Genomic DNA, 19014 nt, shown 5'->3' with positions numbered 1-19014 from the left:
AGGTTTTATTGGTAGTTAAAAAAAAAAAAATTAAGGGGTAATGCATAAAACACCCGGTTTACTATTTTTTCTGACAACCGAGAAAAATTTCGATAGTTTTTTCTAAAAATCAGATAAATTTCAATGTGAAAAATTTATCTTTTCAATAAAATGAGCCGTTGTTCTTGTGATATCCAGAGCCGTATCTGGGTACTATTGCGCCTGTGGCAAATAATAGACTGCACCCACCATCTTCGAAGTTTTTTTTATCCATTATATTTTTTTATAGTGTTTTTTTGTTCATAATTTGAGTCATATATTTTCGTTGAAGTTACACAATACTACACATTATTATACAGGGTGACGGTGTATATGAATAGTTGCGAAAAATTCAGGGAGCGATCCCTTGTCAAAAAATAAGGTGGGGTCTTTCATATGAACTTTTTTCGAATTTCGAACGATCAAATTTTGTGAACCTTTAGTTGAATTCTGTCCATTAACGAAATCATCAGCTTCATTTGCGATATGACCCCAAAGTTCAATGTTCTAGGTTTTTCTGTTCGAGAGTTATCGTTTTTACGGATAGCAGAACGAACATAATCGAATTTGAGGTCGAATTCGTCATCAATGAACCGAATATTATCGTTTGAAATCAAAAATTGCAGACATCGTGACGAAATCATTGAATGTTTTACTCTTCATATGTACCTGGATCTTTTTATAACTTGCTTTTTTACCATTGAAAGTTCTGCAGTTTTGTCATCGTTGACTTACAACACCACTTATGACATAGAGTCGAATTTATTTTTTTGCTATGCATTTTGAAGTAGGAGAGATAACATCTATAAGATCATTAATAAAAACTGTCAGAGGTAGGTATTAATCCATTATGAATTAGTGAATGTATGATTTAGGTATACCTAATTAATTCATAGCGTAGATATGCAGTTCATCTATAAAATTGCTACATGCTGACTAAATGGAATTGAAACTATTGGACAGACTTCACTTTGATCAAGGATCAAGGATATGTATATAAGTGTAATCTACATGTTTGACACCAGTATTGGCTCGAAATTTGAAAATTGCAGGAATTTGAGCGAAATAATACCTAATAAATACAAGTTATTCTTATTTAAATTCTATTTTATAACGGGAATAATAATAATTTCGCTCTACAGTAGCTTGAGTTATTTAAAATGTAAGAAATCTGTAACTTGTAAGTCATATTAATAAAATAGATTTCCTCTAGGGCCGACGCTAGTCAAACTGCCACCCTAGGCTGAGACCCAATTGGCTGTCCTAACAGAAGTCAACTGTGAAGAATGCAAAAAATCAATATTGGGTAATCGGGTTCTTCGAGAAATGACAAAATTAAAGGTATTTCCTTGAAAAATTTGGAGAAGAAGTTAAGAAAAATATTCACTAACAAAAAACCAACAATTTCAAACCCTTACAAAAAAATTGAATTCATTTCAGGAATGATGAGCGAAAATAAACGCCTTTTTTCTTCATATTATTCTGATATGTTTGCATGGTAGCGATATTTCTTTAGTTCGGTGAATATAACTTTCTCAAAATCACCTTTAAGCGTTTTTCCTAAAGCAACAAATTCTAAAAAATACTTCCTGATTTTCATAATTCCTTTGTTGGCATTATTCAGAAAATGATTTGTGAAACACTTTGGTATATGTCGAAAAAATGCTTGGAAAATAAGAAATTATAGACCTTACTTTCGTTAACTTCATTTGAAGTTCTCACATTGAAAAAGTAAGAATATAATAACACTTTCTGCATATTCATTAAACTATTGAAAAATATTATAATTGATTATTTTATGAAATGAAATCACTTTTATATTTCCTTAGAATCATGAGATGATGGAAATGATTTCTCCAATACTTTACGTTCATCTGAGGAATCAACATTCTGATTGTCTGATCGGATAATTTATAATAAAAATGATTCCTGAAACATCAAGAAAGGAATAAAAGTCGGCTAAGTTTATCAAACAAAACACCGACAAGCCTGATGAGTCCATGAGTTTGAGCGTCAATAACTCGTTGAAATGTGCCTACTAGTGAGGGATTACGCGTCATCTGAAATAGTCATGATTATAATGTAAAATACGGCACCTTTGAAGATGACTGTTGATGTTAAATTTGTCTATCTTCCTTCCTGTTGTTTCTGACTGAATTACATTCCCAATCAGTACTTTGAATTTTTTTTGGCGCCCTAGCTAGGCGCCAGCACACCCTGCCTTCAGTCTAGTGACGTCCCTGATTTCTGCCAAAAAACGACCAAGTCAATCAAATACTCCAAAAAATAGAACTCTGTTCTTTCAAAACAAGCCCAAAAATAAGAACATTATTCATTGGCGAAGTAATCTTGAGTATTAATATAAATTATCGAAAAATTAAGTTAAGCATGACGATTCATTGAAATAAACAATTTCTCTGAACTATTCAAGAAATCTAATCGTGTGTGTTCAGAAGGTGAAATGTATGTACTACCTAGAAGTATCTATAAAAATATAATTGAATGAAAATGCTTTCTGTCACTTCAAGTTCAAGTACAAGGCTAGAGAGCAAGTTCTCTTGAAGCGTCTGTCACTTTCCAATTCTAATTGCTTCAATTCATCCCACTGGCAAACTGATAATGAAAGTAGGCTTCGGAGAAACTTCTGCTTCTTACTTGTATTTTTTCGTTTTTAGATAACCTGTTGACAGTGTAAAAATCAGAGGAGTCGAGAGTTCTGTACTTTGAAAGTAGGAGATTAGCAAAAATTAGTAGAAAATGTGTCAACTGAGTCTAACCTAACCTACTATTTTGTTTGTTCTACTGTTGCATCCGACTATTCAGCGTTAAGTGTAATAAATGAATAAATAATGAGGAAAGTTTTGTTGAACAAAAACCACTAATGTGCTATTCGTGCCTCAACGAGTAGTTTGAGCTTATAATCCAGTTCATGGCTGGACAAAAAATGAAGTGACAGAACTTACAAGGGAGAGTAGATAAACATGAGTTAAACTATGAAACTTCATTAACGATAATTATCATAAGCAATACAATCCAAGAAAAAAATTATTCTGGGGAAAACCCAAGTTTTGAAGAATTAAATGGGAATAGGTACCTATGTTGATTTTTTTTATTGATCTTTAAAATGAAAATTATTGTTATTGTTACGTATTTGGGGATTAATAGTCTGAATTGCAGCAGACGGATTCAGATCTGATGAATGATCTGACCCCAAAAGTTTTTATTGGCAGCGGATATATGATTGTCCTCTCTAACATTTTGAACAAGTTTCAAAACATGTTCAACTTCTAGTTGTAGAAATGGTTTTAAGGAGTAATTCTAATTAACTCTTTTTTTGGTCAATGATGAAATAACAGTTGCTCCATTAGAATGGCTCGTTATTTTGAACTTCTTCATGCTCATTCCAATACTTTTCGCATGTTTTTTGCCCATTTTGGTATTGAAGAGGCATGTTTTTGTACCAAATTCCTCTTTCCTGATTTGAATGTATAATCATAAATCCTGTCAGTTGTTACATTTGGATTTGTCGATCTTTTGAAATATAAGCAATATTTTTTTTTCACTTGTCATTTTCTATTTGATGAGGTTTTCCAACAACTTAGGGGAGTTTTGGAAATGATTGGGTTATATTCCACTCGCTCGGTGAAAAAGAAGAAGAAAAAGTTACATTGCTGAGGTATATAATATTATAACTAGTGCGCGATATTAAATCAATAATAATTCTAAAAAAAATGATCAATGAGAAATACATTAAATAACTAAGGAAAGAGAAATGAAAACAAACAAAGTAAAACAATAAGCGGGAATACGTATAAAGACATAAAGTATAAGTATTTTCCAATTAGGTGAATAGTTTCAGGGTATCATATATATACTCGCTCGGTGAAGTTCTCATACTCTTTGTGGAAGCCATGAATTGATCAAAAAGCTATCTCATTGTTACGCCAAGGCGATTCGAACAAGTATTTATGTGAAAATTTATTTTTTCATTCATCTCTGGCTTATATTGATCGAAATAGTTGACCATTTTTAAAAACTTTTCGGTTGAAAAATTTTTGGATTTGCTTCACATCTTACAGATTTACAGTTTACAGCTTTTTACTTTTTGAATACCTTGCTAAATGAGCTGATTCGAAAATTTAGCCTTGGATCTCTTTCAATGTGGATAATAGGGAATAGAATTTTAATTGCAGGGATTGTTGAAAAACGCAGTAGAGCAAAACAACCTTATGTTGTTTTTAAGAATCATGGATGAAATATGAAAAGGCGGCCAGCAAACTTGGCCGAATTGGCGCCCCTCAAATAGAAGCATCTGAAACGGTTGTTTCGTTGTTTCATCCCTCACCCCGGCCCTGTTTTTGAGGGAATTCTGGGGAATCGGGAATACAGTTATTTCCTTTTTCTTCTGTGAGTGCTTATATTTGATGGGGTGTGAGTGCTTATATTTGATGGGGTGGTCATATTTCTATGAAAATGACAGTGACATTTGGTTTGAACGCCATAGAAAACGATGCAGAATCATGTAAAGTGTCAGCGATTTCTTTCAAATTTGGTCCATTTTATCCATAGAGTAATAAACATGTTTATTACTCAGAGGTTTTCTCTTAAATTCTTTCAAGATGGCAATGAGCACACCAGTTCCTATTCCTAGACATTTAACCACAAAAATGCTAACCACAGATCAGATTTCTGATTGTATCATTAGTTCTGCAATTTTTTTCTTTATTCTCTCAATCCTTTTGTGTTTTTACGAAAAAAATTACGTGTTTAATTCGTTGAAAGGCACATTTTGTGACTTACCTGAAATATTCAAACACAAAAAGTAACTGAGCAATTTATCACAAGTAACACTTTTATAATTCTTTCATATTTTATTAGCCAAAATTTTTGTGCAATGCTTTTACTACTCACAAAACAATAATATACTATTTCATGGTTTGTGTCATTCGAACTTCTGCCAATGATGACTTTTTATTAATTATTCCAATTCAGTATCAATTAGTTTACCCTTTTATTTCTTTTCATTGATGAATTCTGCTACTCCATCGTAAGTGTTAATTTTCATCAACAAACCTAACACTAAAAAATTTCATTGTTTGCAGCCAAGATACACAAGCTACTTTTATAACTGAAATCGGCCCTTCTACATCTTCCACCCATGCCAATAGATATATACCGAGTGGAAGAATAATAGACTGCTGCACACTATGCGAGTATGGTGTTATTACAGTGACTTGTGGAGTGTGCTTTCGTGAAACCCATAAAAAGTGTGCAGAAGCTTTCCTCAGGGGAACTGATAAAAAATTTGACGTCGATTTGGACACTTGGAGATGTCCTAGATGCGTAACCATGGTTCATTTGAACGACCCTGGCAGTTGCGATAAGAAGAAGAGTCAGGGTAGAAGGAACAGCCAAAAGGTGGGTGTTTACATAAATAAAGATTTTATGCTGTAAGCTGTTCGTCAGAAATATATTAACTGACAAAGAAACTGCAACACCCTAAAGAAGCAGTTTGAATTTAAAAGTTCATTTGGTAGAACATAGATAGGGTTTACAATTTTATTTAATAAATTTGTTGATAATGTGTTTGTTCACCGCGATTATCTATACACTACCCAACACGTATCGGCATTGATGCAATAAGATGGTCTATTTCTTCTTGAGGGATACTATCCCAAACTACCTGTACTTCATGTCTCAGAGTCCCCAAAGTCTGTGGTAGCTGGGGTAAATTTCCAAGCATTCTATCCTCGATGTCCCAAACATGCTCTATGGGCGAAAGATCGGGGGATCTGGGTGGCCATAGCAAAAGATTCACATGAGTCGCTTCGAAAAAGTTTAAACTAACTCTGGCAACATTAGGTCAGGCATTATCTTGCCGAAATAATGGATTCTAGAGCCGGTTAAGGTAAGGAAGAAAATATGGCTCCACTATTTCTTGAAGGTAACGCAGCGCTGTCATGTTACCTCGAATAAAGACTAAAGGTGACCTACTTGCATGAGCAATAGCACCCCATACCATAACGCCTACTGTCCGTTGTACATGACGCTCAACATAAAACTGAGGTTCTAACCCTTTTTCGGCCATCATGTGTACCCAGGCAGAATCGAGATTCATCAGAAAAGACGACCTGATGCCATTCCAATGTTGACCTTCTCTGCACCACTGTAATCGTTGCCGGCGATTCTCAACCGTCAGAGGTAACACAAGATGGGGCTGATAATGCACCAGTCCAAAAGCCCGGCGGTAAACCGTTCGGACAGTTACAGCATGGCATTGTTCTCCTAAGCACTCATCAGCCAAAAATCGAGTTGTCACAAATCGGTCTCTAATGGCCATAAGTCTAAGACGTCGATCTTGAGCTTCATTTATGCTCCTTCAACGTCCGGTGCCTACTCTTCTTCGATTTTGGGCATTATCAAACCACTCTTGACAACATCTCATAACAGTTGTTGGATTTCTGTTCGTACATTTAGCGATTTCTCGAAATGACAACCCCGCCTCCCGTAGACCAATAATTCGACCTCTTTAAAATTCACATAGCTGGAGATAAATTCCGCGTGCACGTGCTCTAGGCATTTTAACAACAACTAAACATCGACTTTGGATCTCCTCGAACAGATGGTTTGTTGTAGAATTTGAAAAATTTGCAAAACACAACGAGTAACAAAAATTGTTTACATGATGAAAACTATCACGATTTTTTCTCCAAATTCAATCATTCACTCCTTGCTAAACTATCTATATTTTACCAAAAAAAATTAAGATTTAAACAGCTCCTTCTGGGTGTTGGCAGTTAGTATATTAGATTGTGGAAAAAGTAATTTCGCATTCGTTCCTTTTTTTAAACTTGGTATAGGTATCTCGTTCGTTTTTGGTCACATCGAATCATACGATCGGTATAGTAAAGGTGTATGTCTATACATTTGTTTTCCTACGAAAAATGATACTTTAAAGGAAGACTATTTTCAAACTCTCTCTTTCAATAAATCGTCTTTGCATGATACCTCATGCATTCTTTCTTTATTAGATATTATTTTATATTTTCACAGTTCTAATTAAAGTACTCATTCGTGTCATTCACTTTATAACATCTTATAATTTTCACAGTTTTGAAACAAAATTGCTTCAATTAGTCTGGTGATTCTTGAGGTGACAATTTACCAAGTGTTAAATTTTCGCAACAATCATATCAACCTTTTCGATGCATTGAATTTCACATATAGGTACAATTCGATGACTTAATAGTCTTATGCACGTAGCATGAGCCTACAATAGAACAATAGTCAAAAAAACATGTGACAATTGTTCCTAAGAATTAATTACTAGTAGGTTCAAATGAATAATTTGTATTCCTTACTGACCTCATCCTTGATATTTCAATTTATGACAGGATATAATTGATCAATCTTTGTCTATTTTTTAGAGACGTTGGTGTAGGTGCTGATTGACTTTATTGGGAAGGAGTTGAAATTTTAGAAGAAAAATAATTGCGAATAATAGCCGCTTTTTTGCAATATATTGTGAATTAATAAATATTGAAAGATATAATTGATTCTACTTTTTTGTAATGCGATGAACAAAATAGAGATCATTTAATACAAACTTTCATTCTCGTTTGACTGTTATGACATTTGGGAGTGATCCAAAAAAGCTTCAGTAATGCTAAAATTTAATTGAATAGATTTTTTCACCAGTTTCAGTGATTACCAATAATTAAAAACAGTTTTAGTTATAGCAAGCTACAATGATGAACAACTTTGCTTCCGCCGTTTTTTTCCGAAATTCGAGGCTTCATTGTGAAAAACTGGTTATAAATTTATGATTCAAAATTCACTAAATACTGAGCCTGAACTTGGAACCGACAACCGTACATATTCGGTTTGGTCTTCGACGTGATTTCTTGCGGTTGGAATTATCGTAATGAACCCATTTTTCAAACAAACACCGTTCAACATTTCTGGGCTTGAACACCGTTCAACATTTCTGGGCTTGAAGCGACGTTCTCGGCACGTTCTTTCACTAATAGCGGCCTCGCCATAGGCATTTGAGAGCATTCGATGAGTTTCAGTCGTAGATTTATTCATAATTAGCAGAAAATTAAAACCTCCCGCAAATTACGAGAATTAGACGCGTAAGCTGACATATTTAATAGAGAATAACTTTATGATGCAGACACAAATCGACTTATATTTAGATGGCGTTATGTTATGTATGACATCTATGATCTATTTATTTCGACTACCACTTAGCGCTACTACAGATATCTATTGCAGAACGACAGAAGCAAAGTTGTAGGTACACCTAATAGTTTGAATCGATAATGGATTTATAGATTTCAAGAGAAATGAAATTACCCAGAAGTAACAAACATGAAAATATGAGATTTTGAGCATGATTTAGGTACCTACTGGCACTTAATAAAGTGAAAATAAAATATCCGCGTTGTATAGCCTGATCTACCTCAACTGCAGCAGATTTAGAGTTGAAATAAGTGAAAGTAGGTATCTATACCTACGAATTGATCTGTAATAAAAATATCATATTACAAAACGTAAACCACAAGGTATACGCTAGTTCTTCGAATCGATCTCTTTATCATTCCATCACAATACCTGTATTTTTGGATGACTAATTCATCTTCGAATTCGATTCCATCTGGACCAAAAAACTTGAAATTTTCAGAGTAGGTTTGGATTTTGTATGGCGCGTTTGAGTTCGTTAATAGACAAAATAATGGCCATTCGGGATTTTCTATCCCTGTTGATTTCAAAACTGCAGTTTAGATCAGTATGAAAATTTGCATTTGGATGATGTAGAATGAGAATTTCAAACTCTGTGCGAAAGTTCGAGCTGATCACAGAAATTCTCAGAAAATTGAGTTCATTCAAAAAAATGAAATTCAATTTGAAAGAAAAAATCACGAATATTGCAGTTATTCCGTCATTTTCTAAATTTTTGTCAAAGTTCTTCAACTTTTCTGAATTGAGCACTCAAAAATACTCTGATGTGACCAGAAATCGTAACTTCAAAGGTAATATATAACTGATCACACTGAATAGAATATTCATACCCTGTATCTCGTTTATCTTCAAAAACGAGGTATATGTCATAAGGCCAAAATGATTTTCCTCTCGTCATCTACACGACTATATATGTTTTTCCGGTTTATGATCGAACACCATGTATATAGAATAACCATTATAGCACATCTGTCCTAGTTGAGATTTTGCAAGTAAAGTTATGTGAAATTTTGCATTGACCGCGTCCTCAAAATTAAAAAAAAATCCTTAATGTAAAATCAGGGTCTTCTGAGCTCATTCAATTCATTGTTGGGCACTTTTTTACAAAAGCTGCAGGATTCACTGAAATTTCTCAAGCACAGTTCACAGTTTTCTGTGGTTCTCTGGAAAGTCAATATTTACCTTCATAACGGAAGATAGCATTGATATAGTTCAAATATTGAATGAATTTTTGGAATGTTCAGATATTAAAATATAAGCAATATTTGTAAAATAGGTAAAATAGAAATTTAAAATGGATTCAACAGATTAATGAAAGATATAGAAGAATCTTGTTTATACAGTAGATACCTACTAACATTGGATGTTTGATCCCTCATATGAAAATAACCCAACCTTATCCTTTATTCTCTCTGGATTTTTGAGGGTGGGAAAGTCAGAGAAAATAAGAAATCAATCAAACACAGAGTAAGCTACCAATCTGGGTACATGCTAAATGCGAACCCATTAAATCACCAATAAGTGATTTGAGAAGAAGAAGAAGAAGAGAACGGAATTTTCACTTTTTGAAATAGTTGTCATATATTGGTTCGGAACGTCATTTTCCGGGTATAGGAGATAGAAGTCTATGGAGAAAATAAGATGAATGTATAGTATTTTCCAACCTGAAACCAGTTCCTCAATGTTCCATATGTTGAACCAATTTTTCAAGAATATCCAAGTTTTTGAATTTGAAGATATAAAACTGTTTTAATGTGAGTCTGAGCACTATCTATATTTATTCTGCATTTGTATTTCGGTAAATGCTTGTGCACTTACTTATTATTTTATTATTCACCTTTTTCTACCAAATGAACTACTCATAATATAAATTCACCTTTATTATTATTATTGCTGATGCCATACAAATAGCAATAAATGCTTATCTAGTCGCAGTGACCCCCATATTCGTAACATGATCCGAAGAATTTCGTTGGCCTTTTTGAATTCCAAGATGGAATTGATGGAAACCCCTTAGACCTTTGTTCAATTTTGTAGCTCACTCCAATGACACCTAAATTAAATTTTTATTTTCTCAGCAAATAAGGAGTGCCCACCTAAACTTGAATAAAGATAAATAGGAATAAATGTTTTTTTCTAGAAGTTATTCGGTTGAAAATGATTTCCCACGACGTATTTTATTTGTTTTTCCGTTCTGGTTGTAATCATGTATTGACTTTAGCTAGGTAAGTTTTTACTAAGATAAGTAAGAGATGTACTTTGTATTTTTCAGTATTAACATGCTTTCTGATTTTACTATCTTATATCTTGACCTTTTCCACAAACTATTTAGCCAGTGGAAATATAATTTATTAATATCATTATATAAATTTCTTGTTTCATAATGTTCTTCACTTCACGGATCAAATTCTCGAGAAAGGAAGATAATCAAATCTCACTTCGAATTACATGCAATAAGATTTCATAATTTAAAAACGTTGCAATTAGAGTGAGAAAGAGAGGTAATGGTGAAAGATAGTTATAGATATGCATCATGTAATATTAATGTAGATGTATACCCATTTTTTTTTGTTGAATTTGGTTGTACGTTAATTAATTAGTGGCCTTTCTAATCAAATCAAAATTAATTTTGGTTTTCATCACATTTAATTAGAAGTTTGAGTGAAAAAATGGTTCAGATTATTTACATTTTTTTTTTTTTTGGAATGTGCAGAAACCCAAAATTCTAATTGACAAACGACTATACCTATATATTAACCACGAAATCTTTCTCACAAGAATTTTTTCAACATAAAAATATATGATCCTTCTGAAATTAAGTTCAAAAACTGAAATCGACGAAACAAAAATATTCCAATTCATTGCTTCTTTTTCCACTCCTGAGCATGAATCGATATGTGGCGGTGCGCCATTTTACCCCCACATCGTAGTACAAATGTATTAGGATAACATGAACTTGAGAAGTTATTCAGTTCCAGTTTCTGGTATCAACATTTGGATAAATACATACACATAGCCTATCCAAATTACATGCTATGGTATTGAATACACTCTTCCAGTGTTCCTGTCTTACACAACTTTGTGAAAAACTTGTTTCTACATCAGGGTTGGTTCAGGATTCGAATATTTCAGCACAATTAGGTGCCAAATAGAGGAAAAAATATTTATGAGAAATCGTAAAGATATCATCATTCGAAGATTGAACAATTCTTTCTTGGTTGAATTTCTTTAGATACATCAATTCGATTTTCATTGAAGTTTTATGTAGTCACCTTTAACAAAATTTTCTGATCTGATAACTTTCTGAAACACAGAATATCTTTCGCAGAACGGACTATTGTTTTTTCACTTACTTGAAGTGATGTTCTAAGAAATGCTGAGGTTAAAATAAAAATCTTCATTTTATTAACATTAATTTTATACAAAAATGAAACATCCTCAGGTGGAATTCCATAGACACTTTGAACTGAACAAATGGGCCAAAGCTCCTGATTCATGCCAGTGCATTTCTCATTATTCAAAACGGGTTCTATTGATTACTCAAATCATTCAAAGAAACAATAACTATCTCACATATAGTAGAAGTGAAAAAAATCTGGTTCAACCTTTCTGGAAATCTAAAATTTTCGTTTGATATCCCATAATTTGAAAGGGTAAAATATACAGTTGAAGCCAAATCTTGGCTTGATAAAGAGTTTCCGGGGTCTGCACCAGAAAAATCAACCATCATTGAATGATATGCTAACTTTAAACGTGGTGAAATGTTCACAGAATAATTTTGAATGACCGTCAAGTGAAGTTGATCGAGATAGCAGACATTTTGAAGTTATCATTTGAACTTGTAAATCATATCATTCACGAATATTTGTACATGAGAAAGCTGTGTGCAAAATGGGTGCCGCGCGAGCTCACAATCGATCAAAAGCAACAACGTGTTGATGATTCTGAGCAGTTTTTGAAGCTGTTTAAGTGCAATAACTCTGAATTTTTGCGTCGATATGTGACAATGGATGAAACATGGCTCCATCATTACACTCCGGAGTCCAATCGACAGTCAGCTGAGTGGACTGCACACGATGAACCGAATCCAAAGCGAGGAAAACACAACAGTCAGCTGGCAAGAAAATGGCAGAAATTATTCTGGGATGCGCAAAGTATAATATTCATTGATTACCTCCAAAAGGGCCAGACCATCAACAGAGATTATTATATAGCGTTATTGGATTGTTTAAACGATGAAATCGTTAAAAAACGGCCCCATTTGAAAAAAAGGTTCTGTTTCATCAAGATAATGCGCCGTGTCACAAATCAATGAAAACAATATGCATAAATTGGGCTCCGAATTGCTCTGCATTCACCGTATTCACCATATCTGGCCCCCAGCGACTTTTTTCTAATCTCAGACCTCAAAAGAATGCTTTCTGGAAAGAAATTTAGTGTCAATGAAGAAATAATTGCCGAAACTGAGGCCTATTTTGAAGCGAAAGACAAATCGTACTACAAAAATGATATCGAAAAGTTGGAATATCGGTATAATCGCTGTATCACCCTCGAAGGAAACTATGTTGAATAATAAAATCGAATTTTGCAAAAAAAAATGTGTTTTACTATGGTAAACCGGAATTTTTTCAATTGGCCTGTTATGTTGAAACATGTCTCATTACAGTATACAGTATATGTCTTCTCCTTTCCTTTTCATTGAGACACACAATTTGTCGGCTTTTCTATTCTCCCTTCAATATCTTACTCTTGGTTTCCATTATTTTCGATGTGCACTCTCAAGTATTTAAAATATTTCAACCTTTCAATTTCTTCCTCATCAATTTCCAACTTTAACTCATCAGCTCGCTAGTCCTGGATTGCCATAACCTTTGTCTTTCTTGATTTTGTTATTTCCATGCAATATCTCCTCAACACTTAATACCACACATTAACAACTCTTTGTATACACTCCCTTGTACCTGTCGTTAACACAATATCATCCATGAAGACACACAGTGATATTTCAACCCTTCTCATATTTCTGGAGCCAACTGTTGATTTCTCTGTGCTTTCCCTTGATTCCTTGATTATATAATTAAAAAAGATCGCAAACATACTCAGCACTGTCTTAATCCTTCTCGTGTCTCGAAAAATTCTGATCCCATATTGCTGAAATGGACACAATTCAAGTTTTCTACATATATATTTTTTTTGCTTCAACTTAATTACTTTAAACACTCCTTTTTTCCAATATTTCTCACACTTTCACTCATAAACTCTCAAACCTCCACCAAATCTATAAACACCAAATATGTTCGTCTATATGTATAAACACCTAAAAAATTCAATACAACCATAAGATTTTATCGATGAATTTGAACAACTCGTAACAAAAACCCTTTCTTATTCACACAGTTCAGCATTCGTCACAATGGAAGAGACCACCACCCCATCGAAAGAAGGATCGGAAAGCCTTTCCAAGCACAGCTCCCACAGACACAGCACTCATCCATCTTCTATAGCCTCCGAGAGGAGGGTAGGTGATAGCCGTACCATGACCCGTGGAGATTCCAGGAGGATGTCCAGGTTGTCGGAAACTGTAACGGTGATCTCGGACTGCGGGAAAGTCCCGGACACCTGCGTGCTCTGCGGCCACGGCATACCTTACACCAAGTGCAACTGCTGCGAGAACGAGGCCCACGATAGGTGCATCGAGGCCTTCTTTTGCACCACTGGCAAGAGGGTGAACCTGGAGAATTGGTGCTGTCCCAAGTGTGTCACTTTGTGCCACTTGGATAAGGAGGACGCTGCGCGTAAAGATGAGCAGTTCAAGGAGGAGTCGAAATCTGTAAGTAAAGGGTTGATCATATACTGCTTTGGTAGAGCAATCTTGAACTATTAGATGTACAACTTTGCTTCCACCATTTTTCAATAGATTGCTGTTGCGGTAAGTGGCAGTCGGAATAGATAGATTGTAGATGTCATAATATAATAAGCTTAGGGATCTGTCAACATGACGCTATCGAAATATTAGTCGATTTGTGTCATCATCATAAAGTTATTCTCGACTAAGCATTTCAGCTCACAAGCCAAATTCTCGTCATTTGCGGGAAGTTTTAATTTTTTGTTTTAATATGAAGAAACCTGCGGCTGAGGTTCATCGAAAGCTCTCGAATGCCTATGGTGAGGTCGCTATTAGTGAAAGAACGTGCCGAGAATGGTTTCAACGCTTCAAGACCGGTGTTTTTGATGTCGAAGACTAGCTTGGCGGTGGAAGAGAGAAGTTTTTGGAAAATGCAGAATTGGAGGCATTACTTGATCAAGACTCGTGTCAAATGCAACAGGAATTGGCAGGATTATTGGGAGTGACGCAGTTAGCCATTTCAAAACCCTTGAAAGTCATGGGAATGATTCAGAAACATGAAATTGGGTGCCGTACGAGTTCAACCCGAGAGATGTTGAACGGCGTTTATTTACTTGTGAACAGCTGCTTGCAAGGCAAAGACGGAAGGGATTTCTACATCGCATTGTGACTGGAGACGAAAAAGGGGTTCATTACGATAATTCCATGAGCAGAAAATCATGGGGATATCCCGGCCATGCTTCCAAAGGTCGCGTTCAGTATTTGGTGTGACCAGCTCAGCGTAGTGTATTATGACTTGTTAAAACCGACTGAAACAATAGCAGGCGATCTTTATCACGTTTGAGCTGAGCGTTGAGAGACAAACGGTGGCTAAACAACGAGGGACATGATAAAGTGATTTAACAGCATGACAATGCTCGACCACATGTTGCGAAAGTGGTCAAGACATACTTGGAAACGTTGAAATGGGAAGTCCTACCTCACCCGCCGTATTCTCCAGACGTTGCTCCCTCGGACTATCACTTGTTTCGATCAATGGCACAAGCCTGGCTGACCAGCACTTCCGGTCTTATGAAGAAGAGAAAAATTTGATAGATTCGTGGATCGCTTCAAAAGATGACCAGTTTTTTCAACGCGGGATTCATACGCTGCCCGAAATATGGGAGAAAGTAGTGACCAGCGATTGACAATACTTTGAATCATGAATGTATAACTATTTTTTTACAAAATCGCCTCAAATTTCGGAAAAAAAAGACGAAAGCAAAGTTGTACGCCTACGTACAAAAAATAAATTTGAATATTTTCCCAAAGGAATCTCAGAACTTGGGGACAAGTCAATATAAAATTTGGCAGAACCAACCATTCAATGATAATATTCTCGAATCTCGATAGAGCATCGCAAGCTGCTGTTTCGGTGGTGATAGATCTTCCTCATGATTCAATCTTTCAATTGAAAATCATCAAAGTGTTTTGATATATCTGCTGAAATTTTGTCTATTTTCATTTTTGATTTATTTGATATTTTTTTTTTATAAAGTTGTCAATTTTTTTATGTCAATATGTAAAATGACTTGTCCGTTAATAACTAAATGAAAACATAAAAGAATAATCGTTTTGATGTTGAATGCTTCATATTTTTTCATGATAATCCGATATCTGGAAAACTATAATTTTATTTACAGTATTGTTTATATGTCACTCAAAATTTATTATATTTCTAAAAATCCTGAAGGGACATTGAAGTTTTTCTCACTCTCAACAAACGATTATGCTGATTTTTATTGACATTCACGTTGTTCACTTTCTTCTTAGAACCAAGTAGATATGTTAGAAGACGTGCCAGTCGTTGAAATCGAATGCCCTTTCTGTAAAATCGATATGGATCTGAAAAACTGCGAGTGTAGAGAGTGCGTGGGATGCCTCAAGAAGAGCCTGCAATCGCATAGATGCTCATGCGACTCGGAGGGTAAACCTCAGATGCTGAGATACAACAAGTGTCTTCAGTATAGAGACTTCAGCACGAAGATCGAATATAAATATCTGGAAGACGAAGAGGAAGAGGGAGAGGAAGATAGATTCGAGATTGTCGAGAAAGGGCATAAGCCTAGGCATGAGCCAAGGCATGAGCCGAGGCATGAGCCAAGGCATGAGCCGAGGCATGAGCCATGGCATGAGCCGTGGCAAGAGCAGGAAGAAGAGGTGGAACAAAGCCTTTTGGTATGTTCATGTTTGTCCTAATATACATATAAATTCTTTTGAGCAATACAAAAAATTTTCAACTTCAAACAACAAAGCATGTGTAGTTGTAATCTCAGTATTAGCAGAGGAAATGTAAACGGGGCATTATACACTTCAACGTATGATACAAGAGCACAGATAAAAACCTCAGCAAAAATTCTGTCTCCCCGTATAGGTGCAGTGACTGGTTTGTGTATTTGTTCACAGAATAAGCTGACATGTTTATATGTTAATATATTCCAAACGAAATCTTCTCTATCCCTCTCTTCACCAACTGTTGACGACTTTATAATTAAATCTGAAAACAAAAAAGAAAAGAACCAGAAAGGAGTAATAAATGTTAGTTTATATGATATTGATTTGAAGTTAGCGACCCATTCTAAAAAAGAATCTGAAACTGAATGCATAGCTTGGAAACCACCATGAAATTTATAAATTGGATAAGTATTCACCAAGTGGCCAATGGTTTCTTCTCCACAACACTCACATAGTGAGCTATCAATAGAATGCCATTTGAAGAGCATACTATTACAAAGAACATGACCAGTTCTAAGTCGATTTGAAATACACCAAATTGTCCTAGGGAGATTGAAACCTAGAACTTTCTCCATCAACTATAAGAAGACATCACAAGAACTCCATTCTGAACGCCAAATCTCCTTGTCACTTTCATTAAATTGAATGAGGGTATTAATCCATAAAGGTTTGTCCAGATGATGAATGCGCCTAGTGCTTTTTTCCTCATTATGACGCTATAGATCAACAAAAAATCAAGAAAGAATGTTATTTTACAATTAAAATGATAATTATATCCTTGAACGTACCGTGAACACCAACTGGCAACAAATACATGGTCATCAGATCAACCAGATCTTGATTCTATTGAATATCGACAAGGACGAATGAAGGTTGAAGAAACAAGTAACACTACAAAGTAAAAGAAGTGTGATTTGGTAGGATCTCACTACAATATAGTGGTAGTGATTCAGTTTCCCCTTTACTCGATCTTTAGTTTAGAGTTTAGTTTTAGTGCTGAATACTCGTATGCATATTGTTCATTGTTTGTTGTAATTTCATGATTCAAGAGCTAAATATAAGTATACCGAAACATTTAAATGATGTTTTTTTTTCTGAGGACCTAAATGTACTCTTGTATATACCTGAATATTATTAGTGGATGCTGGTATTATTATGATATATGATATAAAACAGAAAATCGAACTGGTCGTAGTTCTGAAAAACTATCAATCCAACTCTAGTTTTTTGTTCTTGGGATCATAAAAGAATTGTTGTATCATAACTTTTAAAATCCCTTTTAAATATAAACGATTCTCCTTGCTTCTCTATCAGTATAGTATCTTCACATAAGGATACACATTTTTTGTAGATACCATATTGACATTCTTGTTAATTCTGCTTCCCAAAAAACTAAAAATATGAAGATGCGAATTCGATGTTGTCCAAAAGTGCCCTTTTTCCGTTTACGAAGCTCCCTGCGGCGAAATTTGATGTTAACACCATAGGCGAGCATGTGGAGAGCAAATGAACTTAGATTTTTAAATAAGATTGAATCCACAAAACCGATAAATGCAAATGTGGTTAGTCAAATTTTATGCTTCTTCATGAGCGAGTGTGCACTCCAGAATTTAGATATCGCAAGCTAGGTGCTTCACTACCCATGTCAACCTAGGTTTATTTAAAATGATTCACAAAATGATCTGAATATCAGTATTCTTATTTCACCTGTTATATTTTTTTTCAGGTTAAAATTTGCTGGTCTATTGCCTGGTGTCTACTACTCATCAGTTTTGCATTTCCCATAGCACTCATCAGTTCTTTGATCTTCATTGTTGTCTACTGCGTCGAAGCGTGTTGTAAGTGTTGCCATGTGAGTATTCAAATTTTTTTCAACTGATCAAAAATAGAGTGATCGACTCGTAGATTGTTTTAATCGAAAATAAGTTTTTAAAAGACGAAACAAAGTATTAAAAGGGATTACAACCTCGTGGCTTTTCGCGTATCAGTCAAACTTTGGTACCTATTTATTTCCCCTCTGGCGCTTCTGTGATGACCAAACATTATACGGTGTATATCAGTGCTTTCAATAAGTACATCATCAATTTTTTTCACGAAAAACAAGTTACAAATTTTTTTTTCATCCCCAAATGAAAACTATTTACTTTCTCCTGTGTAGATTATTGTTTGAAAAAATTATGTGAGAACCCCATAACAATCGGTGATTTGTAAAGAGAAATATCTCTAATTTCGTTTTGAACTGTGAAGCCACGTGGTGGTGACCCTTATTAATGGTATATTATTGAATTTTCTTTTGCAATATATCTTCTATGATCACCAGCTATATTAGAAAGTCTTTTTCCACTCGTCTAATAGGCAAACTTCATCTTGTGAATAGTGAATAATAGTAGTTATAATATGCTCATTAAATGATCAATACCATTTTTATGTTCTAGCCCGTGTGCAACTTCTTCATGGAAGGAATTAAGCTGCCTGGTACCTGTTGCAGAGGTATCTGTTCAGGAGATCCTATGTGCTCATCCAGTGACAATGCTAAAAAGGAAAAAACCTGATAACTCACAGAATAATTGAAATATATCTTCGTCTCCATGAAAATATAATTTTAGGGGAAAAATCTGTCTCATTGAATCTAT

General features: G+C 34.7%; 1 protein-coding gene across 3 annotated transcripts; it reads left to right on the top strand.

Annotated features, from left to right (window-relative positions):
- The first annotated feature begins 4918 nt into the window (after positions 1 to 4918).
- LOC123681634 lies at positions 4919 to 18995 on the top strand. 3 transcript variants are annotated; one of them, XM_045619856.1, is made up of 6 exons: positions 4919 to 5065; positions 5121 to 5436; positions 13660 to 14092; positions 15920 to 16324; positions 18108 to 18219; positions 18817 to 18995. In XM_045619856.1, exons 3-6 carry the CDS (start codon positions 13676 to 13678, stop codon positions 18846 to 18848), a joined length of 966 nt encoding a protein of 321 aa, XP_045475812.1. In that variant the 5' UTR covers positions 4919 to 5065; positions 5121 to 5436; positions 13660 to 13675; the 3' UTR covers positions 18849 to 18995. The 3 variants fall into 3 exon arrangements, with proteins under 3 accessions (XP_045475812.1, XP_045475810.1, XP_045475811.1); XM_045619854.1 differs by having other exon boundaries at positions 18108 to 18233; XM_045619855.1 differs by lacking the exons at positions 4919 to 5065; positions 5121 to 5436 and adding an exon at positions 9854 to 10016 and having other exon boundaries at positions 18108 to 18233.
- The last annotated feature ends 19 nt before the right edge of the window (positions 18996 to 19014 follow it).

Source organism: Harmonia axyridis, chromosome 6, assembly GCF_914767665.1.
Source record: "Harmonia axyridis chromosome 6, icHarAxyr1.1, whole genome shotgun sequence".
Classification (NCBI taxonomy): Eukaryota; Metazoa; Arthropoda; class Insecta; order Coleoptera; family Coccinellidae; genus Harmonia; species Harmonia axyridis.
The sequence above is the reverse complement of the archived record's forward strand: the minus strand, read 5'-3'. Positions and strand labels throughout refer to the sequence as shown.